We start from the raw sequence: 25,870 nt of genomic DNA on the forward strand, positions 1-25,870 counted from the left end.
TCTCCCGTTGTCCGGGGCAACAAGCTCTTCAACAGTAACCATGGCGACAAAAGCTCATCACAGAAAGGACTCCGTAAATGAAAAGACTTTCAAGGAGCTCGTCAACAATATTTCATCTTTATTTTTGTCAAACTGAATGCAACGCTGGAAAAACAAGGCAGAACGATGACTTAAAAACAAAAACATTTTTTAGAAGGCAACTGGTGGATGGAGGAGCGACGAGCAACATTCAAAACCTAAATGATTTGCACAGGCACGAGTTAAAAGAACAAAATTGAAATTTACAACCAACATGCATTGGGAGAAGACAACAGCTGACCTGTGATGTGGGGTGTGTGGAATGATCGCCTGAGGAGAAGTGTAGGCCACAGAAACATCTTGAGCGTCACACACTGCTGACATGGATTCAATTATATCGTCTAGGAACTAAATAAGGCACTTTTTCTTTTTTCCCCTCGCAGGGACTCGTCTGTGGAGTCCAGACAATCAACATCTATACTGGTGTCTATGGAGACTCTGTTTGGACGCGGCACAATGTCGAGGAATGGCGGGATCCACACTTGTGAGAACAGGTGAGCAGCAGCCGGGTCTTTGGCCTGAAGCCACCGTGTGATCGGAGCAGAGAAGGCGTGTTCACGAGGCAGCAGAAGCTTCTCGTCACTGTGCGAAGCTGACAACAAACAAGCTGGGATTTCTTTTTTTTTGGGGGGGCTAAAAACATTAACACTCGTGGAATCTCCATCACAGCGAGGGGGATCTCAAAACAATCAAGTGGTTCTTTAAATATTTAGTGGCTGCTTCGCACATCCAGCATGCAATTATGAAAAACAAGCATCAAGATTCCTTCATTTAGCCTTCGGAACCGGTTAAAATGTCCGGAGCAAAAACCACACAAAGTTCATTAGCAGCAAGCTATTGACAGACCGAGCCGTGTCAAGCATGGATACACAGGAGACACAACTTATCACACAACAAAAAAAAACATTTTGCGAACACTCGTCTAAACAGAGCGTCCAACACGCCGCGGAGATAAATGGCGCCCCCTGTATCCACTACCGCACACTTCCTCCTCGGATCCTATCGTATAAATGGCACAATATCTGAGTCAACGACACGGCTGAACAATCTGACACATTTCTTGAGCGAACAAGAGTTCTGACAGATCTTTCAACTCTCATGCTGATAGAAAACTAATCATGTCCCCGATAATATTGATCGATATTTACAAAGCTTTGTAAAGGTGGTGGCTGAATGAGAAATGTGTTTTATAACTTTTGTAAGTATTCTGAGATGAGAATTTGAAGAGTTAGGACCGTCGTTCTGACAAATCTGTATATTTTGCTTGTTTACGATCAATTCTCTTCAGTCCGGCTGGATGTTCTCCAACAACTCTCAACCTGGACGTCACACAAGGCACTTGACAGCCATCACCTTTACACCAATATCCAATAAATGTTCAATTCATGCTGAAAAAAATCAGCTTTTTAAAAAAAACAAACCATCTCAATGTGATTCAAGCGTCAGACCGGAGCAACTTCAATTTGAACTGTGTGGTTAATAAACACACAGCTTTCCCACGACTGACTAGAGTTCTGTAATTTGGTATCATTTCTGCCATCACAACTGAACTACACAATCCAACTAGGAATTTGAGGTTTTTTTCTTTACAGAGCAAATGTGTGAAAACAGACCTTAGTTTAACAAGACAGAGGAGCATCGAGGAGTGGGAGTTGCATCTGTGACAGAGTTCTGGCGAGAAGCGTTACATGGCATAAAGAGAAGCGGCTAGAAAACTTGCAAGGAACAGCAGATCGAGTCCTTCATGGTGATGTTGGGGTCTGTGCGCTCAGAGAGTGTGGTAGTTGCGTTCCTTGGACTTGCAGAATTTATACAGGAAGAAAATAACAGCCTGCAGACCCAGGACCAGCACTATGCCCCCGATAAAGCTGGCGGCGTCAAAGGTGGAGTCTTTATGTGGCGCAGGAGTGGGGTTGATGGGTTCGGCTGATGTGGGGGGAAAAACAAGATGGTTTCAGCTCCATAGACAATGAAAGAGTTCTTTGGTGCCGCTCACTCACTTGTGTTGTGGGGTGCAGGTGTTTCCGTGGTGTTGCCCTTGTGAGTGGGTGCTGCTGTGGGGACGCCGGCTGTGATGAAGTCATTTTTTTTTTAAAGTTAGTTTTGTTATCATCAATCTTACGAGATACAAAATAATGACCACATGACATCCAACTTCCCTCGTCTCGTCTGGTTACATCTTCATAAGAAGACCACAGTGTGGCCGAAACAACAACAAAAACAACAACAAACAGATCTGTGACTATGCTACGTTTTTTCATAATAAATTGGAGATATCAAAGTACTACAAACACATTGGATTGTAAATGTACACACAGTGTTCACTGCAAAACGCAAATCAAATGAAAATGAAAATTCTTAAGAAAATTAATTTTATTTTCATAGGGTTAATTTTATCAGCCAATTTTAATATTTATTTCTAAAGTGAGAACCTTAAGGAATTAATTGTATTCAAGTCTAGGGATGTGAGAAAAATGAAATCCATACACACGTTTGTTAACTTTTGTGTTACATTAAACGTCCGGCCTCTGGATGGCAGAACGCATTACATCTACAACAGCTGAAGGAACAGCGATATCCCGCAATATCCCGGCAATGACTGGGCACGAGAGGATACAGTCGACTCCAGCCGCTTTCAAAGTTGACGTTTTGAAATATCTTGCAGCAATTTACAACTTTGTCAAAAGTTTGTGTGGTCTATAAATTCTGTAACACCATAGTCGAGTACTTCGACAATACTACAATACTACTACAGTATCGCAATACAACGTATAATTGTCTCGTGATGGGAATTGTAAAGGCAGATTCTTGCCAATACACATCACTATTAAAGCTACATGGTTCAGTAGATTTTAGATTTTAGTATTGGGTTTATCAACATTGCCATCAAGTCAGAGAATCATATTCCTAGACTACTTATCCCCACAACATCCCGTTTTCTTATTATTTTTTTCTCAATACAAGTTTTCACATCCTTATTTTTCTATCAGCCCATTGAACCATTACTGATGCTCAAGATACTTCGACCTCAGTGCTGGTTCACGTCATTTCAGTGTCACCAACATGACTGAAGTGCTCAAAGTAAACAGACCAACATGACTGAAGTGCTCAAAGTAAACAGTTGTGGTTTCTAGTTTGCACTTGAATGACTGAACTTGAAAGCTTACAGTCGTCTAATGTGTAAGAGAACTTGTAACTCAACAACTTGTTGAATTAATGTTTCCTAAGGGTGTCACTTGTGTGTGTACATGCTAGACTTAAGTAAAATAAGGTTATCGAGAAACAGACATCTTTTTCATTTTACAGTTATTTTGGAACCAACATATAGAGAGTTCCTTGGCAGAGATAATGATTCTATTCACCATATCTTTACCTTATTCATTACTAGTTCAATTCTAAATATACTCGTTTTCATTTCTCCTTTGTATCAGTATTTCTTGTATTTCAAAATAAAATAAAAGTTCTGTTAACAGCATACTTTCATGTTCTTTAGGCTCGGCAGAATGGCTGACTCGGTGCTTGGTTCCGTTTTATTTCATTCTTTTATTCCGTACTGACAAAATCCTATGTTGCGCCAAAACAAGTTTCTGATATTATAATAATTAATGTATAAAAAGGAAATAATACAAGTTTATAAAACAATGTTAGATATTTCTTTTTCTACAACATTGTGGGATAATTATACGGTAATTGTATCATTTACAACATTTGATATTTTTGGCATGTCCTCGAGTACTATAGTATTTGTGCAGTGAACGTCATATATTGTATGACATGTATATAGAGTTAAGGCTGATCCCTGGGTCTTAAACAAGTGTCTGTAAATACCACATCATCTCACATTAACATAAAACAACAGAAAGCATTAGAATACATTTGCAGGCTGATGAAAGGAGGTAGTTGGGGGAGGGGGGGGGGGGGTTGAGTACCTGTGGTAGGCGACTGGGTGCTGACGTTAAAGCTTGTGTTGGCAGGAGGGGAGGCAGTTGTAGAGACTGTCGGAGCGTCTGGACAGGGAACCACCACCAAGACAAGGGACGACAGGGAAAGCAAAAGACACCATGGAAACAAACAAGGTTATGCGGCAAAGTAACACAAATATCCTCCACAAATCCAGAAGCTTAACACAGTTGTTAGAGAGAGAGGTCAGACAAAGTACCAGGAGTTTTGAAACGGAACAATGCATTAGCCAACAGAAATTACCCCACTTGTTTTTTTTTTTAGTTATTACCTGGGAACACTTTTCGCTCATATAGTCACAGTTGTATATAAACCATGGAAAATAAGTTGGACTCACCACAGGTAGCGTTGGAGCAGGTGGTGTTCTCATGGAGCGTTGTGTTGTAACATGAGATTTTTGCTAAAAGACAAGAATAAGGAGTTTTAAGAGTCAAAGAAGCGATGCTTAAAAGTAACATTGGTAGAAGACTGCTGAGACTGCAATAATGTATGTCCATCTGTCAAGACATGACAAACGTTTCTGGCAAATTAGCAATTCTGTTTCTCAGAATATACTTTCCCCCCTCAAGAAATACCACACATTCATTTACATTACCATTTTGACATTTTGTATAGAAGAAGACAATTTAATAAATATTTCCGATTTAAGCCGAGTCATTGCTACATGTTTTTTTAATCCTTTCATTAATAATTAACCAACTTAAAAAGGACTTTGCCCTGCAGTGCAGAACTAACCGTGAGTCAAGATACTTGACGCATCTGTCGACACAAACATAATCTAACGCGGACTCAAATGTAGTCTTTTATTCTTCCGTCCGTTTGTATATACGACTCTGTGTAAGAGGTTTTATCATGTGTGACAGGTTTTGTCTTAAGATTATGATCTGTACTTGTACATCAACCATATCGTATGTGTGTCGCTTCAATAACTCGCAATCTCTCACCATCAGCAACACACTTTCACCAGATGGGGATAAAATTGCAAGTCTGTGTCGTATTTTCACAGCACACACAGATTCAGCTAAAATGTGTACGCTGTCCTTATGACCGACTTCCTCACCACCTTCTTTTGAGAGGAAGTGAAAGTTTACTTTATAACAGACTATGTGAGAGTCTATGTTTCAGATGATATTTCACACCTTTTGTCACGTGGGCGGGTCATCTTCTCCACTCGGCTATGTGTCATAGGCAGTGAAATAACAGGCAGTTGTGAAGTCGGAACTGGCTTTTGCACTTTTTCTTAGAATGTGAGGTCATCACTGTGATAACTGCTCTGTCAGCAGTGTGAGAAATTAGCTACTGAACTTTCAACCAAACGGCATTTTATAGTCTACGTGTTCACCGTTTTACACCAAGTAAGACAGTAAATGTCAAATATTTAAGTAGATGTGTCAAACTGTCTAACCAGTTTTTTTATTCAATCTAAAACAAAACATCGTCTGCGCCATCCTTCTTTAGAACTACTTCGTGGATGAATTAGTACAATGAGATGAAGCAGAAGTCAAGCTGTGTTTGAATCAGAAAGGTCTCAGACAGAGTAGTAGTCAAACCAGTTGACGAACAAAACCAAGTCAGTTTGGTTTTAGGGCTTGTCCCTCTATTGTTTATGAACCAATGAGCTTTGATTTTAGAATGACGGGATTAACTCGTTTTGATTTCACAAGTTTCATTCCTTCGTCGAAAGGGTCGCAGTTCACTCTTTCTTTATCACGTTGACACACTCTTTCCTCTTGACTATTATTTCCTGCCGTGTCAGGGATATTGTCGGCTTCCTGCCGCACAACCACTTGTACCTCTGCCGTCCATCATGTAGAAAACATCAACTTCGTCTTGCACAGTTAAGCAAACATGGAAACCTCATCAAAGGAGAAAAATAATGTTCAATCATGGCTTGTGAGACAATCGACTGAATGTTACGAGACTGTCGACAACACCTGAACCACAAAACCTCTAACCTCATTAGTTTGTACTGATAAGGACACGCTGACAGAAACCAGATCTACACTGACCTGCTGTGAATATACAACTCTGCTAATTCGAATTGATTTTTAAAAACTCTACATACCATTCAAATCCAATTCGTTCTTCCATTAGCAGAAGATTGTGCATCATCGCCAGCAAAACTGATGAGATGCGTTTACGCTTAGATCACTATTTCCATTAACGTGATTCAATTATTTTATGAACAGAACCGTGAAACACAATAATTCCCCAAAACCACCATATATTTAATGATACAGCCTTTTTGATTCCAGCTCTGTCATGGCAAAAAGTAGCTTGAACATTGGACTTGGAAAAGGTGCCGCTTAAAGCGAAAATAAAAGATACCACAGATTATGTTGGGATTCTTTCCCATTCAAATGACTTTGGAAGGTTTTTTATCAGACTGTAGAGATTCACGTTTAAAAGTATTAAACATATACAACATTAGATTATGGTCATGAGAACAATGAGAATCACAGACACAGTGAAATGGCATTTTCCAAATATCTGAGACCATGCCAAACATTCCCTCCAGAGTCAGGGATCATGTGTCCGGTTGGTTTGTCCTATTTGGTCAATTTAGGCCACACAAAGACCAACCTGTGACTCTTGCCTTCACAAACCTGACACATATTTTCCACAAGATACTCACATGAGCAGTTGAGCCAAGCGCAGGAATCGATGGCTAAACAGTTGGAACACGAGTTGCCGGTACATCCATCTGCAACACATGGATCACATTCCGCTGTCGTGGATCATTTTTGAGACGATAATGCACAAACATTTGTCGAGAAACAATACACTTACTTACAAAAGAAAGTGGCATGAGTTGTCATTGTTGCTCAGATTTAACTTTTAGTTTATGACATTCATATTATACTAGAGTCAGAGTAGGAGAAGGGTAAGTTATGACGGATATCCAGCCTGTCATGACTGAATTGACATATTTTAAAGATATCTTAATTGATATTTTACGAATCAAAGACCATCGAAGAAAAATATAATAAAATTAAGAACTAAAAACTTTAAATTAGCTACATGTATTGTTATTAGTGCATTTTACATATGTATGAGAGGGGAAACTTTTCTAATGGTTTCAATTTTTTTCATTTACTTTCTTCAAGCTTTACACAACTTGATTCAAGTATATTGACTTATATTATGTTGTTAAAGTGAATAAGTTAAAAGTTAAGTAACAATTATTACATTCGTCTTTGTTATAAAGGAAATAAACAGAAATAATTGGTGGTTGTTTTTCAAATCACAACTGGACTGGAGTAAAATAAAACCGAGCTCAGTTTATCTTAATAGGAAAACGTAGCAGTTTATTAGATAAACGTTAACTAGCTTCATGGTTAGCATTAAAAAATGCTTAGTAATTCAAGTGAGAGGTCGAGATCAACCATGTTTACAGAGGTTAAAAAAGAGATTAGAGAAGTGAGCGGCGGATGATATATTGCTCGTAAATTATCATTTATGGCTCCATTCCTTGGTGTTGTTTTAAAGTCACTTTCATTGAGATATTTTAAAGATATCTTCGCCGAGCGCAGGAGCGACACCGCCGCGGCAGCTAGCCGCTAGCAGCGCGTCAAGAGGTCGCTAAACTTACCTGAGTTAGCCAGTGTCGCCGCTCCGACCAGAGCCAGGACGACAGCCAGGCCGACTTTCAACAACATCTCCGAAGGGTTTTCTTCTTCTTCTCTTCGGTCTCGAACGATGGCGACGTCGTGCGGGCGAAAAGCGGTGGGGGAAAAAAGGACGGAGGTTCTTCGTGCTTGTGTTGCGTTGTTCTGCTGCTCGTCTACTTCCGACTTGACAGGTCATGTGACACTAGTTCACTGGGAGGAGGAGGACGCGCGCACGCATTACGTACACGTGATCGTGTCAAGCTTTAAGTCACTTCTTGAGTTCTTGGTCAAATGTTCTTAGATTCATCTAGAAAAATGTGACACAAATAAAACGTGAAACTGATTCGTCTCATAAGGACTTTCGTCTGCAGCAGCTGGTTTAGGCAGATAATAATGGATCTACTTTGAGTGTCTTTTTCATCTTATCCTTTGTTTATCACAAGACTCTTATATATTAATTTAATTAATTAAAGCAGATCATTCCCTGTTAAAGTTAATCAAACTGGTCAGACGTCTTTAAAACATTTTTTTTTATTGCAATGTTGTTTTTTGAAGCTGAAAAATCATTAAATGGTATTTTTTTTCGTTTGTTTTTGTTTTATATTCTATTTTCTATAATTAAAAATACATTTTCTAATTTCAGTATTTTATGCATAGCTTTTTTCATTCCGGGGCCAAAATGAGTTTTCTCTCCGCTGGGATCTTTCTTAAAGACAGGGTAAGTAAGTAAGTAAGTAAGTAATTTTTATTTATAGAGCGCTTTTCCAGACCAGGATCACAAAGCGCTTAAACAATCAAAGCAATATTCAATAAAGTATATACTTTAAAGATCAAGGTCATCCGGGAGAGGCTCGGAGTAGAACCGCTGCTCCTCCGCGTTAAGAGAAGCTAGTTAAGGTGGCTCGGGCATCTGGTTAGGATTCTCCCCGTGTTGCGTGGGTTTACTCTGGGCACTCCGGTTTCCTCCCACAGTCCAAAAACATACAGAGGTTGATTGGGAACTTCGGGAAATTGTCCATGATCATGAGTGTGAATGGTTTTGTGTGTCTTTGGGTGTCCTGCGACAGACTACCGTCCTGTTCAGGGTGTCCCCCGCCTCACTCGAAAAACTGGGATAAGCTAAGACGAACTACTTCATATGAATAAAAACATTTTCACAGAATGTGCATAACTCACTGGGTATATAAAACACATTATTTTTTTAAATGAATATTATTGATTAATTTCATGAAACATAATACATTGCGATACAATCAGACTTTGAATCTCCCACAGTTTATGACTCTGCATTCACATTTTGGCCTCTGGTTGCAAGTCGGTGTCTCTTCTAATTCCCTGAGAACATCAACTCCCTCAACGGCTCGGCTGAAAAACAACAGGATCTTTTATAAAGATGCTTGCAGTTGTACAAGTGAAACCATGGATACTGACCCAAACGCGACATATTTTCTGTCCATCCAGGGTGTAGACTGCAGTGTGATGTAGAACTGTGACCCATTGCTGTGAGGTCCCTTGTTAGCCATGCCCAGGATCCCTCGTCTGGAGTGAGCGACGGCAAAACATTCGTCTGCAAGCGTAAAGTAACATGGAAGTCTATCAGTGGCGTCAAATAATGAACTGTAAATTTCAATTTGTATTAAAACCTTTTTTTTTTTTTACACTTAGAAATTGACTTCAGATTTTTATATTGTCATTAAAATAGTTCGAAAATATATTTCTTAAATAAAACAAAAAATATACAGAATTTATATATTTTTGAATAATTGCAAATCAAAATATCAAACTTGGTTTTGAAGAAAATAATATATTTTAATTCAATGGAATTAATTTATAATTAATTTAAATTAAATATTACAAAAACTAATTCCAACATTTAATAAAGGAATAATGAAAATTAATTATTTAAAAAAAAACTAAAAAAACGAATTCAAAGTTTCAACATTTGAAATGTTAAATTCAATCATTCAATATTCTGATGACACTGATATACTTCTATATAATTAGGTCATTTATTGGACTAAGTCAAAGTTTCTGAGCGGGTTTGTACCTTCAAATGTTTCTCCATATATTGAAGCACCATTATCGCCTCTCTTTGTGGGGGAAATATCTGCAGAAAACATGAAGAAAAAAGAAATAAATCTCAAGAGTTTCTTGGTTTGTTTTTATTTCAAAATGTTTACCTGAGATAATAAAAAATGTTGAAATGCCGCTGTGATGGTTTCTGATGATTATGTTTTTTTTTCACAAATCAATTTCGTTTGATAATCTTTTATATAGGTTATAAGGTACAGAACATATCCAGTGTATCGTTATAGTAAAATGTATTTTTTACTGTACTTGTATGAAGGTGGATCACCAGTCATGTTTTTAATATTATTACAGAAACCTTTGAAATGTTCACAAATGCACTTACTTGTGGTGATTATTGATGTTTGCATTTGACCAAATAATTATTATTATATACAAGGAAGGGTGAGAAGAACTAGAGTGACAACAGGATTTAAAAATAAAACTCTTGATTGAAATACTACCTCCAGCTTGAACCCATCCATTCGGCACTATCCGATGAAACATGGTTCCCTTGTAGCAGAGCGGCCATCCAGCCGAAGACAGACCTTCTTCTCCCGCGCACAGCGCCTCAAAGTTCCTTATAGTATTGGGACATGCTTCATTGAACATCTGTAGAACACACAGCACAGTGACACACAAAGAGACACATGTGAAAATGTTGAAAAAAACATGCTGATGATATTAATTTAGTTGAAAACCTGTTGTTGTACCTCAAACAACATCCTTCCGACTGGTTCTCCGTTGATCTCAATCTCCATGAAAACAAACGAATGCTGAAACACACAATAAAATAAAATGTATTGATTTTTTTAAACGTATGGTTTGCTCTATATTTTAAGACAGAAGTCTTTTCGGCTAGAAAACAGTTTTTTAACATGTTGATTAATGAGTCTTATCTTGATGCATTAACTTCATTCATCCTTAATTATTTTGTATTTTAGGTAAAGAAATGTTGAGCAGCTTGCCTTGGTCTCCTGAAGGAATTTCATGTAGGATTGATCCGTCACTTCCTTGTAGAAAGAAAGCGGCTGGCTGAGAGTAAAGCGCCATTCTTTCTTGGCCCAGTTGATGAGCTCCTCGTCGCTGCCGAGAAGTTGGCCGTTCAAAAAGCAAATGACGCTGCTGGAGTACTTCATCACTTGTCCACGCAGATCCTTTCAATACAATTCAATTGGAAAGCACAGAGTTTGATACATGAAGGGTTTGAATCACATGAACAAGGAACCGTGGGTGTAGAAGTTGAGAATTTAACTGAATCATCTTGAACTATTTCTCTTATTGCCAACATTGATCACCGCTGAGCTGAATTGAATTACACTCACAAACCTTCATTGAACATTCATGTTATTTATTACCAAGATAAGATAACAACATCAGATTCATTGCTGTATACATTCTAATGACAAAACTCAAGAATTAACCTGTAACATCCCGTTGTCTATCCTTTTGATACATACAGTGTTAAACTAATAATGTACTACTTATTACTTCATTTGTTTACTTTTGTTCCTCACCTTTCTTGTTTTGTCTAAAAAGGTTTGCCAGTCAAACTCAAGCAGCGGTCGAATGGTTGGCGCCAAAAAGTCATCACTGAACTGTGCATTAAGGTCCTGGAAATAGAAGAAAATCAACAAGTTGTTGAACAAGTCCCCCCCCACCCCCCCCAAGTCATTTTAAATTTGAATTTAAAAAGAATACGTCACCTGTGAGATACATTTGGCAATAGTGAAACTGAGAGCTTTGATTTCACCTGTTATTTCTAAATGGTACTTTGAAGGCATGTTCTTACTTCCAGCTCCTCCTCAAGGTTCAAGCTGTTGAATTAAAGTCAAACTATTAGGTTCATTTTAAGTGTGGTTATCATTATCTGCCTTTATTCCTAAAATATTTTGACTTTTATCTTGCATTGCTTTAATTGTTTTTTTCTTTTATGATTCGAATACTTCTGCTGATAGTAAAGTTTGAATTGAAACCTAGATAATACCTGTTTATATCAACACCGGTTATTGCCAGTGATGTAAACACAAAGGAGAAGTGGTGGCATTACAGAATGAAATAATTAAATAAGAGTATAAGAGATAAATAAATACATAGAATATATGGAAATAATAAGATTAATAAAAATACACAAACAAATTACCAGACAATAATGTAATATAATTAATACAAATAAAATAAAACAAATAACATCAACATCAAATAATATTCATGATTATAAAAGAAACAAAAGTGCAGTCAAACATTCATGTTTCCTGTACTCAGTGAAAGTGTTACGTTATTTAGACTTTGGCCCATGTCTTTGTTAATAAAGTATAAAATGTAACGAATGTTCCTCTAGCGTTTCTGTTAAATATTTACCAGGATAAACGCAGAAAACCCCAAAGATTTCAATTTGCATGTCCTTGTTTAACTGTTGGGATTTGACCCATTTAAGTCTTATTTGAACGCAACTAAAACTATTTATATATATTATTATATATGTTATTATTATATATATAATATAACATGCATTCTAAACACTGACAATGTAAGGCGCGTTAAAAGTGACGTTAAAACCGCTCAACAAACAGAGTTCTATAAGTAATTTATTTAGATACATTAATATATAAGTGTGTGCTTATATAAAAACTAAATCAAGTGCATGACGCGTTCATAAACTTACCGAAATCTGACAAAACAAATCCAGTATCCATGGCAACGAGAGTCCAATGGCGCATGAAAATGACATCATCAGAAGGACAAATGGGCCGCGTTCAATGTAGCTTAGAAAGTGACTTTTATTCAACTGTTTCTAGTTTGTACTGTGGATTATAAACGTTTCGTTATCTCAGTAAATATATATGTGTATTTAATAAACGTATTTGAAAAAGAAAGGACGTTTAAATAGATATATTAAATAAGTGAAATACAAACAGTGAGGTGTAAAATATGTTTGGAACGCAGCCATTCTTAGGCGCCATCTTTTGAAAGTGTTGACGCAGAAGTCCATCTTCATCCGTCCGTGAATGACTTGAATTCATTCAATCACAAAGTTTTTAACGTTAAAAACAAACATGGGCGTGCAGGATCTCTGGTCGATCCTGGGGCCGGTTCAGGAATCGGTCCCGCTCTACAGTCTGTGCGGGAAGACCCTGGCGGTGGATCTAAGCCTGTGGGTGTGTGAGGCTCTGCACGTCCAGGGGATGATGGGTCGAGTCACGAAGCCGCACCTGAGGTACGACCTGATCCCGCTTCTGATCCCCCTTCACGTGTTCATCTAACTCTCAAACTAATGTTGCTGAGATCTCGAGATGTTGTTTCCGCTCCAGGAATTTGTTCTTCCGAGTGTCGAGTCTGACACTCATGGGTGTGAAGCTGGTCTTTGTCATGGAGGGAGAAGCTCCGAAGCTGAAGGCTGAGACCATGAAGAAGAGGACCGAGGCCAGATTCGGATTAGGATCCACGAAGGCTCCGAGACACACGACCAACACCGGCAGGGGGCGCTTTGATGCTGTCCTCAGAGAGGTGTGTGTCAGATGATTTAAAAACTGTATTGTGAAGGAAGCTACAATGTCTGAGTGAAAACACTTTGCAGCTAAATGTGGAAAAAAACTGAAACTCTGGTGATTGCTCCTGATGATAAGGTTCCAGGGTTGAGTCAGTACTTGGGTGACTTAGGTCAGTCTGTCAAACTGAGCCTGAGAAACCTGGGTGTTGTATTTGATAAAGACATGTCTCTTGTTCAACACTGTAGAAAACAGAAAACTGACCAGAAACTGTTTCCTTCAACTGAGAAAAATCTCTAAACTTAGGAAAATGTTGTCGGAACATGATCTGGATCTTATAATCCATGTGTTTGTTTCTTCTCGTCTGGACTATTGTAACAGTTTGTTTTCATGTCTTAACAAGAAGGATCTGTCTCACCTGCAGTTAATACAAAACTCTGCAGCGAGAATTCTGACTCGCTCTAGTAGAAGAACTTACATTTCTCCGATCCTTAAATCTCTTCACTGGCTTCCAGTTTCTTTCAGGATCAACTTTAAAATTCTGGTTCTTACTTTCAGATCTATTCATGGTCAGGCTCCTCCTTACATCAGTGATCTGATCCAGCCTTACACCCCAGCTCGGGCTCTGAGGTCTGATGATCAGAATCTACTGATGGTTCCTCACACACGGTTCAGGACCAGAGGAGAGAAATCCTTCCAGGCTGTTGCTCCTAAGCTTTGGAACAATCTTCCTCTCCCTTTGCGCTTGATGGATCTACTGACTCTTTTAAGAAACATCTTAAGACGTTTTTATTTGTTCAGGCTTTTCCTTGATTTTCTGGAACTCCTGTTGTGTTATCAGTTTTATCTTGACCTTCAAAGTATATACTTTATTGAGTATTGTTTTGATTGTTTACGCACTTTGTGACCCTGGTCTGGAAAAGCGCTATACAAATAAAAACGACTTACTTACTTACTTACTCTGTATTGTCTAATGGAGTCAACATTTCTTTCTCTCTCGGCAGTGTGCAGAGATGTTGGACTACATGGGTGTTCCCTGGGTCAGGGCGGCAGGTGAGGCCGAGGCCATGTGTGCCTACCTGGACTCGCAGAACCTGGTGGACGGTTGCATCACCAATGATGGAGATGTTTTCCTCTATGGAGCCCGAACCGTCTACAGGAATTTCAACATGAACTCGAGAGTGAGTTAAAGAGACAAAAGTTTCGAGTCAAGAATCATATGCAAAGTTACACTTGTTTATTGTGAACGATTTGGTTTAAAATATTCCGATCTACAGTTGAGACCTAGAGTCGTGAAGCACAGACTACCTGGGCCTGTTGTTCAAAGTGGTTCTGATCAGGTTTTTTAATTTAATCAAATCTGGAAAATGGGTTGTAAAGAAGGATTTTGAAATGAGATTATTTCATTTAATCCAAAACTAGTCTCAACCTGACTACAGTTTGTGTTGCTGTAGAATCTAACGATAACCTTAATCTATTTTAATCGATTAAAACAAACCATTATACAAGGATTTCAAATTGAAATTCAAAAGGTAAATAATATATATTTTATTAATGCCATATGACTTAATTTATATTGTTTGATAATTTTATTCTTTAATGTCACCACAAACAAATGTGTGTGTTGTGTTTACATCACTGATAATAACATTTTATTATAAATTAATGGCGATTTTTGTTTATTCTTTTATTTATATTTCCCTATTTTTTTTTCTAATTACTGTGATTAATAATGTAAAGTAGATATAGACGACTGATCGAGCCCTTCAGTTCAATGAAGAAAAAATGTATAAAGGTGTATAAGCATATTTTGAACCCTGGACATTCTTTATTTTGTTAATTTTTGGCCAATAATCCTTTTTTAAAATTAAATTAAGACTTTTTCAAAATATCCACAATGTATTTGTTAATGTACTTTTGTGTGTCAGATAAGTAGCTATAAACTAAATAGATAAATTAAATAATAAATGGATTTTTAGTATTTAAAAGTATTTAAAGTGACATATCAAGAAACTACATTTACAATTTTTGGAAACAAATGTAAAATTCTCTATATTAAATTACAATATCCTTAAATTAAATTACAATTTCCTGACACAAATGTTACATTTCCTGAAAGAAAATTAAAACTTCCTGGGAAAAATCCTTTTTTTTTTCCTGAAACAAAATTTCTAATTTCCTGAAATTAAATTAGTAATTCCTAAAATTTAATTACAATTTACTGAAAAAAATCTTCAATTTAATGAAACTGAATTCACCATTTCCTGAAACAAAATGTTAATTTACCTCAACTTAAATCTACAATTTCCTGAAACTAAATTTCAATTTTCTCTAAACAAATGTGATTTCATCTTGATCATTTAAATACAGATGAATTTGTTTAACTGATAGAATCTTGACTGGGTTTATGTTCCTCAGGACCCTCAGGTGGACTGCTACAGAACCTCTCGGGTCCAGAGGGAGCTCCATCTTACTCGGGAGAATCTGGTCGGCCTGGCCATTTTCCTGGGTTGTGACTATATTCCCAAAGTAAGGTTATACGTTTAATCGTCAATTTAATAAATCCAAATACTGAGTTGTATCTTTTAATTCCAGGGAATATCTGGGGTCGGCAGAGAACTCGCCCTGAAGCTCATCCAGAGCCTCAAAGGAGAATCTCTTCTTGAAAGGTAGTAAGATTTTCAAATTGTTACGAGAAACACAAACTGTCGTCCGTCAGGCTCTCGCAGTGGAAGGAGGAGAACGTCGGCGTCTCTGAGGTTGTTGTGAAGAAGGTTCCTCACTGTCACATTTGTCGACATCCTGGTGAGATGCTTGAATGTTGAGGCATGGAGTCCTTTCCTCTGAATATTCTGTGTTGATGTTTATTTCTAGGCTCTTTAAAGACGCACGAACGCCGAGGCTGCCTTCTGTGTGACAGCAGCCGCTTCTGTGAGCCTCAGGACTTTAACTACGAGTGTCCGTGTGACTGGCACCGACATGAGCGAACCCGGCAGGCCTCGTCCGCCGAGACCACCGTCAGAAAGTACGAGCGAACATTTCCTGAAATAAAACTACAAGCTGTGAAACAAAATGACAATTTCCTATAAAAAGTCTTTTCACAATTTCCTGTAAGTAACAAAAATAAATTCTGAAACAAATTTACAGTTTCTTAAAACAAAATTGACCATTTCCTGAAATAAATCTTACTATAAATTGATTAAAATATCCTTAAATTAAATTACAAGTTCCATAACCTAGATTTACAATTTACTAAAATTAAATGGAAAATCTCCTGAAACAAAGTTAAAAATGTCCTAAAGGCCTACAATTGTACAATTTCCTGAAGCTAAATTACAATTTCCTGAAACAAATCTTCCTTAAAATATATTAAAATATACTTAAATTAAATGACAATTTCCATGATCTAAATTTACAATTTACTGGAACAAAATTGACCAGTTCTTGAAAATAAATTAAAATATCCTTGGTTCAAATTATAACTTTCATAATCTAAATTTACAATTTCCTGAAGCTTAATTTACAATTTTAAGAAAAAAAAGAATCTGTAAAGATTGTAGATTTGTTTCAGAATTTAGTAATTTTTTGATTTTCCTCTTCTGTGTCACCCTGATTAAGCTTCTTCCCCAGCTTTATCTTCCATGTGTCAACTTTAACCCTTGTGTTGTCTTTGGGTCAAAGTGAACGACCTCCACCACTGCATATGTATTTATGGAAGCCAGGGAGGTCGTTGACCTTGATCCAGAGACGACACAAGGGATACCTCAAACACGTTTTTTTTTTGTTGGTCACCTTGACCCAGAGAAGGGTTAAATATATGAATTTCTAATATAACAAAGAACATTTAAATGGAAATAAAAGCAATTCCTTAAGTGTGATAATATTGTTGTGTCTTGTTTAGGAAAACCTTGGCGAACCCACTCTTCCCGTTCACGGAGGTAAAACATTGAGATGCTACTTCTTACTGAATATTTTAATTCTTTTTTTTCTTTTTTAAATCCTCTGTTTCAGATTATTAACGAGTTTCTAGTCTCCAAAGATAAACCTGTGTCTGGTTTCAAGAGACGTCTTCCGAACATGCTGCTCCTGCAGGTAACCTCTCTGGGATTTAAAAGGTTTAAAGGTCGCTTTTTTTTTACTCACGATAGGATTTGCTTGTAGAAATTCGCTCTGGATAAAATGGAGTGGCCCAAACACTACACCAGCGAGAAGGTTCTGGTGCTGATGACCTACGCGGAGCTCATGAACCGAAAGTACGGGAGGAACATGGCTCCACAGATCAAAGCTCTCAGGTGAGTCTGACCTTTTTTAATGGTGTCAGTGATTCTGAAGTGTTTCTCTGTCGACAGAATATTGAAACCCAGAGTGAGGAATTCAGTCGCCTGTTTCGAAGTCGTCTGGACAACACCAGGCAAGTTGATCTGCTGGAAAGAACCTCCAGACTTAACGTGACTTCTGCGGGTGAGGGGTGAGGGTGAGGGGGTCGGGGGGGTCTGTTAGTGGCTGTCTGAGAGGTGGTCTTTAGAGGTGACGGATCAGCCGGGAGGTGCTAAACCAGCTTCCTCTCCAGACTGGGAAGTGACTGTTATATCCAAGTGTAACTCACTAACAAGCCTGAATACACAGATCGCGTTGGTTCCACGGCTTCTATGGAAGTTCATCAGTGACATCACAATGTTGAAGGATTTACCTTTTTATTTTTCATTATTTAATTCAATCATTTGTATATTTAATTTTTTTTGTAGAACTCAATCAGTGTGACTACTTTAAAAGTAGATTCATTTTATACACATAGATTTTTCATATTTTTATTACAATAATTAAATAAATAAATGTTTTAAATTCAATTTTCTTTTAATGTGATGCATCTAAAATTCTATATTACGTTGTTTGTATAATAACAGACAACATCAAAATATTTATTTAATTAAAATGGAATCAGAATATCAAACACTTTAAAAAAGACTATAAAAAAACAAAAACACAATTCATTCATTTTGAAAATGTTCAGATAGTATTTTTAAAAATGTTTTATTAAGAATAACAAATTCAACATTTCAAAATACAAATTAATGAATTTAATTTTTAAAGAAATATGTAAAATGCAAAAGAAAATTAAACATTTAAAATTTTAATGGTAGAATTAACTAAAAATTAACTTTTCAATATTTCGATGATACACTTTCACTTGATTCGATCATTAAATAGATGTTAAAAACTGTTAAAATGTGGATAATAAATGTGGATGACTGAGTTAATCATTGAAAAATTTAACATTTCAATTACCTCCTTAAATAAATCTATAAATCGTTCTTGTTCGTGCAAACATGTGAAAATAAGTGTTCATTTATTAACAATTCATTAATATTTTGAATGTTATCTGACAATGACGGAATGTGATGTTTTTTTTGGTTTGTTTTTTTAATATATTTATTAGTTCACATATATCTGTGGTTACAAACATGTACAATTCTTTCCAAGAATATGAAAATAATATTTGCCTTTTGTATTAACTTCATAGTTCAATAGTGTTTTTGTTAAAAGTTCCATTGAGACAAATTGTTGCTGAATTTTCCACACATTTCCTGCAGTTAAATGTAGTATGGATTGTAGCATTTGAGGTAATATGAAATACTGAATCTTTGATTCCCAATATTCAGATCATTACATCTTTCCTGACGAGCACCCCGACGACGACCGACAGGAAGTGAGGTCGGTGGAGGAAGAGTCTCTGTTTGCCGTGGCCTTCCCTGAGCTGGTGGAGATCCACGCCCGAGCGAAGGCTGTGTCTGACGAGAACAAGTCGAAAAGTAAGACTCTTCCCTTTTGAGCTTTAAATAAACAAAACAAAAACGGTGACATCATCATCATCACCGCCGCGGACCAGACTTCACGTTCTGCTGACAAGAACGCCTGATCAAAGCACTCGAGGTTTTTTTGTTTTCCGAAGGTTGTCCATGACGGTCGCTCTCACGCCTGCAGATGTAGTTTAGCATCAGTTCACACCAGTGTCTTCTGATGCAGCTGTCAGGGCTGGTGTTCCCTGCTGTCACCTGTCATCCAGATCTTTGAGTTCTGGTGCTACTTTCTCATTTAAAAAATGAATAAATAAGTTGTCGATAATAAACATGTATAAAGGGGAAATATGTTCAAAAGTATCACTAGAAAATTACAATATAGGTCTACAGTTCATTTAAAATATGCATCTTTATTAAAAAAAATAGTTAAGTTCAAGATAAGATAAGATCAAAAGGCAGGAATAGAAAAACATGGAACATGAATTTTAAGACATCATATAAGTAATGTTAATAGTTGTTTTTTTTCGGCTTTGAAATTTGTTTATTTACTATAGTCTTTCTATGGCTTAGAGTTCGATAAAGTTTTATCAATTTTAATAATTCCATCTTTTAAATATACAATTAACATGCAAATATTCACAGTATTTGTTCATGTTTGTGTCGCAATTAAACTTCCGGCCGCTAGATGTCATTGCATCCTCCACAGCTAAAGGAACATTAATTTGAGGCGATGACTGAGGACGAGAGGATACAGCAGCTTTTAAAACTGATGTTTGTTTGGACATATTTTGGTTTCTAAACAAATGAAAGCAGTTACGACTTTGTCAAGAGTCATGTGTTCTGTAAATCCTGCAACACCAGAGTCAAGTATTTGACAATACTACAAATATAAACTTGTTTACTACATCAATATCAAAATATATTTATCAAGCAATTGCCGCCCCCCAATTTAATTAGATTTATCTTTTATTATTATTATCTTTTATTTACTTTGGTTTGTTACAATTAACCTCACCAATAGATGACATATAAATAAAACAAATACACTATATATCTAAGTAACAGTAAGTAAGTAAGTGTGTACAAAAAACAAACATACAAAGAAAAAGACTACATATAATAAAATACCTTGAGACCAATCAAACACAAACTAAACGCATTTAACAATTTTATTTAGACCTTTTATTAGGTTCAGTTTCCTGGGATTAATTCTTTCTCAAACATCCTTTTTGCAGAGAAGAAGACCAAGACCAAGAAGGAGAAGACTCCAGATGAGCCCAGCGACCTTTCTGACCTCATGACACGGATGACCCTTCAGTCCCGGTCTCCTCCTGACACTGTGCCCCGCCCTGAAGTCGTCGCCGAAGAGACGGCGGTCGCCCTGACAGTTAGTCCGAGCACGCCGCCGTCCAGATCGGAACCTGAAACGGCGTCGCCCTCGGTGTCGTCGGTGATCGACGCCTTGCACCTGAGTGAGATCGACTGGGACTCCCTGTCCTTCACCTCCTCGCCGACTCCACAGGGGGCCGAGCCTGCAAAACAAGAAGCAGGAAGTGACGATAAGGAAGATTTAATTCACGAGAAACAGTCGGTGTACGACGACTGTGACGCTTCGGTGCTTTACTCAGAGGTTCCACTCCGGGAACGTGTCCTCATGAGGAACACGGTCAAGGTTCTTGACCAGGTCCACGATGTCCCCAAACAACTGGATTATGAACCCTCCTCTCGCCTATTAAAGCAACATCACTGTCTTAAGGAAAACAAAACTGAGAAAACCAAGGCCAAAAAGACGCAGCAAAAATACACATTTGTCAAAACTGGACCCTTATCTTTGCGGTGCCGGTCCGACCCGGGTCACAGTGAACAAGCCGCGCGACCGCTGGAGAAGAAAAGTGTGTGTTTGAGTGTATGTTCGTCCAGCGAGGACAGCGACGTTGAGAACAAGCGGTCCGGACGACGGAGGAGGACAAAAAACAAGAACAAGATCAAGACCAGCATTCCTTCGTCAAGAACCGCATTGGTCGATGCTGTCAAATCTCTGCCGCCCGTAGCGTCTACTGACGGTCGGCAGGAAGTCCTGCCCACTGTCCTTCGGACTGACGTGTTCCTTCCGTCGTCACCCGGGTTGGTTTCTGATAGCGATGACTCGGTAGTTTGCGTTGAGAGCCCCCTTCCACTGGCCGAGAGGCTTCGACTGAGGTTCTTAAATTGAGCGGATGACCTTCACTTTTCAGTATCTTCCTTTATAATCTGACGTTAATACAATTTATTTGTTAGTTTTCCACATGAACGATGATGTTTTTATACGTGCGTTTAAAAAAAAACGAGTCGTCATAATTGTGCCATTACAGAACTTTGTAGACATCAGCTTGGTGTAATAAATGTGTTATTAAAACTTTTTTGCATTGATACTCGAGTTCAGTCTCATTGAAGGTTAAATTTTTGTAAAATTCTGTTCCCCAACCCCTGGTATGGGTATTTTTATTGTCTGAAAGGTATTTTATTCTATTTTAAAAACATCCATTTTGAAATAAATCATCATTTGACCCTTGACCCGTCAAGACACTTGTTTAAGTTAAGAAAAACGAGTCAAACACAAACCATCTTGTTGCAGAGAAACCAGTCCAGAGCTCCTGCCGATTCATCATAAGATTTATACAACTTAATTTTTTACTGATACTTTAATCTAATGCTGACGTTTAACTGATCCGCTGTATAAAAGGGTTGAGGCCGCCTGTATTAAAACATATCATTATTAATACACAAACAGATGCTGTGGTGTGATGAAACTTTGTAAAGAAGTCCCTGCATTTACCACATAACTAAACTACTATAACTACTATAAAATTGGAGAATCAAATCATCTGAAACTTTTATTTCCTCATATTGCAGACCTAGGCAAAGTGTAACCCTTTTATTTTGTATTTTAATGCTAGCTTTATTTCACTTTTTAAATAAAATATCATGGATTGATAATATCAATTCATTTGTTTTAGATTTTTGCATCTTTCTATTTGCTTGACGGCACCTTGACACCGTCAGTATTTAATGTGGGGATGTTTTTGACCAACCACTGTCATATAGACTGTACAATGAAGATTGTTTTGGGGTCGTACATTTTGTTTAATGAAATGGTTCCGGGGGAAAACACTTAAAGCACCAGCATGTTTTAGTTTTATCACCTAGACAAGTTAAAAAAAGGTGGAGGAAAACAATCCTTAAGACTATTGTAACAGTTTATTTTGGTGTCTTAACAAGAAGGATCTGTCTCGCCTGCAGTTTATACAAAACTCTGCAGCGAGAATTCTAACTCGCTCTAGTAGAAGAACTCACATTTCTCCGATCCTTAAAACTCTTCACTGGCTTCCAGTTTCTTTCAGGATCAATTTTAAAATTCTGGTTCTTACTTTCAGATCTATTCATGGTCAGGCTCCTCCTTACATCAGTGATCTGATCCAGACTTACACCCCAGCTCGGGCTCTGAGGTCTGTGGATCAGATTCTACTGATGGTTCCTGAACACGGTTCAGGACCAGAGGAGAGAAATCCTTCCAGGCTGTTGCTCCTAAGCTTTGGAACGATCTTCCTCTCCCTCTGTGTTTGATGATCTACTGACTCCTTCAAGAAACATCTTAAGACGTTTTTATTTGTTCAGGCTTTTCCTTTTTTGATTTTCTGGGACTCCTGTGTTTGTCTTATCTATTAAAGTATATATTTTAACTCTGTATTGTTTGTAATTGTTAAAGCTCTTTCCAAATAACTATTACTTACTTATGCTTGTCGACAAACATGGCCGATGTGTGCTTATGTATATGAAACTTCAGGAAGTCTTCGAGGAGGAAGTTGTGCAAATGTGTCAATTGAAAACGCCGACAAGCTCCACGTCAGTTCGTGGGAGAGAACGTTGTTTTTTACAACAGGACCAGTGTTGCTCCCCTTGATCACGAGTGAGGCCTTACACACCTTTGCAGACATGAAAGGTCTGGCAGGAGCTTGGTGACAGCTGCATCCTCATCCAAACAGCCAACTTCCACTCTCAACTTTTGTTTTTCTTTGCCCTTTGCAGTGGCTTTTTTTTCTGTCCCAAATACTGTAATGTCATGATTCATTCAGGCCTCCACACACATGATCAAGTATTAGTACTTTACACTGTGGATATACGGATGATTTACTGACAATTCATTACAAGTTCGAACTGACAAAAATAGATGTCGTATGAAGTAAAGATTTACTAGACCAGGGATGAACGATTACATTTCCTCAGGGGCCACATATAGAGACTGTTATAAGGGGCTTTCAAGCCACAAGAAAGAAGGTAAGTAATTAAGTTATTCATATTTGTAGAGTTCTTTGAACGTTTAATAAATAAAAATAAATAAAAAAAGGAAATTCTTAATAAACGTTATTCTTAATTTGATTCTACTACATTATTTAGTTTCAAAATGAACATTTTATTTAAAGATTTTCTCAGCATATTTCATATATTTTAAAATTTAAATGCTAAAAAAAAGTAGTATAATGCCACACAATAAGTAATATTCAATGATTTTGTTTAGAAAAATGTAAAAAACAAGACCCATAAAAAGGACAAATTATAGGAGGCAAAGTTAGACAAAAAATATCTTACAAACTATATGTATGAGGCAAACTAGTAATAAAGTTTTTTTTAAATTGCCATTAAAAAAATCAAAATAATTGGGAAAATAAATCTAATCAAATATAGATTTTGTTTTTGTTTAACAACAATCAACAACAGTAAATGACTACTAAGAATGTGGAGGTTTAAATCTTGTATTATGAAGTTTTTATTTTTTATTATTTGGTATATTTTCCTTCTATTTCAGGTCTTATTATTGCTTTAGTTAACCACACACACGAAAAAAATGTCAGCAAATATTCTCATGTATAAAAATTTTCAACTTGTATTTTTTTTAATCATTTTTGTTTTGTCTTTTGTGATTGTTACAAAAATAAATTAATAAAAAGAACATTAAAAGAAAAAAAACAATTCTATACTCTCAGTTTTATAGTATAGTATAGTTTATTTTTGACGTCCAGTTTTGAAGACAAAGGTGTGTTTTGTTCTGAATACATTGATATGAAGCGTCTAGACTGATCCTGGTTTTCTCTGGACTGGTTCCGCGTGAAAAAGTCTTCATTAGTCAAAGTCACATGACTCTGATAATTGTTGTCACGCAGACTTTAAAGCGTCGATCCTCAGAAAGGGAATCTAATTATTTTTCTTTCTATCACATTATCCCTCTAGTGAGCCTTATTCACACCCCAGTGACACCCATCCAGGTCTTTGTGGAACATTTTGGCACTTGAGCTTCTCTTTGAACTTTTTTTCTTCTTCTCCTCCTCACCCGAGCTGTGAACCCATAAACCTCCGGAGATGCTGCTCCCGTATAAAAAGAGACGAGGGACCCCTCAGAAGAACTCGCTTCTGGTCCCTCGCTGGATATATCTCTGAACATGGAGGACGCTGCGATGAAGATCCTGGACAGTTGGAGTCTCCCCGAGAGCGTGTACGTGAAGGCGCAGGTTTCTCTCCAGTCCTCCTCATCCCCGGACTCCTCCATGGACTCCATGTGTTCCTCGCCGGAGATGTGCTTCTCCAGGGGCCACCAGGACCACAGCGACTTCTCGTTCGGCCTCTCGTCCTCCTCCACGGCGCAGAAGCAAGGCAAGCCCAAGATGTCCACGAAGAGGCGCATGAAGGCCAGCGAGAGGGAGAAGATGAGGATGCGGAGTCTGGCCGAGGCTCTCCATCATCTGCGGGACTACCTCCCGCCAGACTACAGCAAGAGCGGGCAACCCCTGACCAAGATCCAGACCCTCAAATATACCATCGAGTACATCAAAAACCTTTCGGACCTTCTAAGTCGCGCGTGACCCTAAGTTTCTGGACACTTCTATCTTTTAAGCGTTGACCTTGAAAGATGTCTTATTTAATTCTCAGGTTTTCTCTGGAGATAATTTCTGTATAAATGTTTCGACGGACACTTGTTTTTTGTATATAATGTTGCGTTTTTTTTAAATTTGTTTTTGGTATGAAAGTGTGAAAAATAAATTTGTTGATATTAAAATGTCAGTTACTATAACGCATTTGTTGGTTTAATCATATCGTAATTAAAGATACATTAAAAATATTAATCATTTTTAATTAATAATAAGTTTTGCAGGATGAAAATTAGGGATTTTTTTCAATAAAAATCCATAGAATTAAATTAATGAAAAGGGAGTTTAAAACGTGTTTCTTGGGATTTAATAATAAAGTAAGTCAGTAAAGTAAGTAATATTTATAGAGCGCTTTTCTAGACCAGGGTCACAAAGCGCTTTAACAATTAAAACAATACCCGATCAAAAATAAAATATCAATAATATAACCTGAACACACAAAAATAACTTAATAAATATAATTAATAAAAATTACTTCTGTCAGAGAACGGTTTGATATTTTTTTAATTGAAGCAATTCTTTGAATGTTTGTTATTTATTTAAGTACTTTAAAAAAAAAATAGCAACTTAAAAAACAATAATACTAATTATATAACAAATAATTCGATCTGCTACTTTGTAATTTTAATCCATTTAAAACATAAATACCGATTTCACTTGATTGTTAAATAATCGCTTCTGTATTAAAAAAAAACCCCTCCAGTGTTTTGGTCCTCTACTGCCCTCTGCAGGCACGAATCAGTGACCGCGGTGCAAATTAGCTTGTTAAATTAAAAATATGTAAATTGTTTTAAACGTTTGCGTGAAATATATTTTTAATGATCCTTTTGACGAATTAATTTCCAAATTATAAATTTATTTTACCGATTCCAATATATGACCTAGATTTGAAATGGACTAATCTAATA

The 25,870-nt window shown here is 37.2% G+C and overlaps 4 protein-coding genes across 5 annotated transcripts; 2 read left to right on the top strand and 2 right to left on the bottom strand.

Moving 5' to 3' along the window:
- Positions 1-98: 98 nt before the first annotated feature.
- Positions 99-7,834, bottom strand: cd164 (CD164 molecule, sialomucin). 2 transcript variants are annotated; one of them, XM_087806115.1, is made up of 6 exons: positions 7,631-7,834; positions 6,674-6,742; positions 4,376-4,438; positions 4,008-4,085; positions 2,079-2,147; positions 99-2,004 (listed from the first exon to the last, which is right to left on the bottom strand). In XM_087806115.1, exons 1-6 carry the CDS (start codon positions 7,695-7,697, stop codon positions 1,847-1,849), a joined length of 504 nt encoding a protein of 167 aa, XP_087662241.1. In that variant the 5' UTR covers positions 7,698-7,834; the 3' UTR covers positions 99-1,846. The 2 variants fall into 2 exon arrangements, with proteins under 2 accessions (XP_087662241.1, XP_087662242.1); XM_087806116.1 differs by lacking the exon at positions 4,008-4,085.
- Positions 7,835-8,268: 434 nt separating this feature from the next.
- ppil6 (peptidylprolyl isomerase (cyclophilin)-like 6) lies at positions 8,269-12,397 on the bottom strand. Its single transcript, XM_087805933.1, has 9 exons — positions 12,382-12,397; positions 11,423-11,533; positions 11,234-11,329; positions 10,685-10,873; positions 10,430-10,492; positions 10,181-10,328; positions 9,697-9,756; positions 9,081-9,216; positions 8,269-9,014 (listed from the first exon to the last, which is right to left on the bottom strand). The coding sequence occupies exons 2-9, from the start codon at positions 11,498-11,500 to the stop codon at positions 8,903-8,905; spliced, it is 882 nt and encodes a 293-aa protein (XP_087662059.1). The 5' UTR covers positions 11,501-11,533; positions 12,382-12,397; the 3' UTR covers positions 8,269-8,902.
- A 337-nt stretch (positions 12,398-12,734) lies between these two features.
- On the top strand, positions 12,735-21,318 carry gen1 (GEN1 structure-specific endonuclease). The gene is made up of 13 exons (XM_087805717.1): positions 12,735-12,933; positions 13,028-13,223; positions 14,209-14,385; positions 15,623-15,733; positions 15,800-15,873; positions 15,924-16,009; positions 16,079-16,229; positions 17,106-17,142; positions 17,216-17,296; positions 17,366-17,496; positions 17,554-17,615; positions 18,865-19,014; positions 20,238-21,318. Exons 1-13 carry the CDS (start codon positions 12,773-12,775, stop codon positions 21,212-21,214), a joined length of 2,394 nt encoding a protein of 797 aa, XP_087661843.1. The 5' UTR covers positions 12,735-12,772; the 3' UTR covers positions 21,215-21,318.
- Positions 21,319-24,476: 3,158 nt separating this feature from the next.
- Positions 24,477-24,896, top strand: msgn1 (mesogenin 1). The gene has a single exon (XM_087806084.1). The coding sequence runs from the start codon at positions 24,477-24,479 to the stop codon at positions 24,894-24,896; it is 420 nt and encodes a 139-aa protein (XP_087662210.1).
- The last annotated feature ends 974 nt before the right edge of the window (positions 24,897-25,870 follow it).

This window comes from Callionymus lyra, chromosome 13 (assembly GCF_982586985.1).
Source record: "Callionymus lyra chromosome 13, fCalLyr1.hap1.1, whole genome shotgun sequence".
NCBI lineage: Eukaryota > Metazoa > Chordata > Actinopteri > Syngnathiformes > Callionymidae > Callionymus > Callionymus lyra.

Coding starts and splice junctions, on each gene's coding strand:
- cd164 (XM_087806115.1), bottom strand. CDS start 7,697: ATGTTGTTGAAAGTCGGCCTGGCTGTCGTCCTGGCTCTGGTCGGAGCG. Junction 4,086..4,375: donor CTGCTCCAACGCTACCTGTG/GTGAGTCCAACT, acceptor TTCCCTGTCCAG/ACGCTCCGACAGTCTCTACA. Junction 2,005..2,078: donor ACCTGCACCCCACAACACAA/GTGAGTGAGCGG, acceptor CCCCCACATCAG/CCGAACCCATCAACCCCACT.
- gen1 (XM_087805717.1), top strand. CDS start 12,773: ATGGGCGTGCAGGATCTCTGGTCGATCCTGGGGCCGGTTCAGGAATCG. Junction 13,224..14,208: donor TTGATGCTGTCCTCAGAGAG/GTGTGTGTCAGA, acceptor CTCTCTCGGCAG/TGTGCAGAGATGTTGGACTA. Junction 15,874..15,923: donor GGAGAATCTCTTCTTGAAAG/GTAGTAAGATTT, acceptor GTCGTCCGTCAG/GCTCTCGCAGTGGAAGGAGG.
- ppil6 (XM_087805933.1), bottom strand. CDS start 11,500: ATGCCTTCAAAGTACCATTTAGAAATAACAGGTGAAATCAAAGCTCTC. Junction 11,330..11,422: donor TTGCCAAATGTATCTCACAG/GTGACGTATTCT, acceptor TTCTATTTCCAG/GACCTTAATGCACAGTTCAG. Junction 9,015..9,080: donor AGAAAATATGTCGCGTTTGG/GTCAGTATCCAT, acceptor GTTGTTTTTCAG/CCGAGCCGTTGAGGGAGTTG.
- msgn1 (XM_087806084.1), top strand. CDS start 24,477: ATGGAGGACGCTGCGATGAAGATCCTGGACAGTTGGAGTCTCCCCGAG.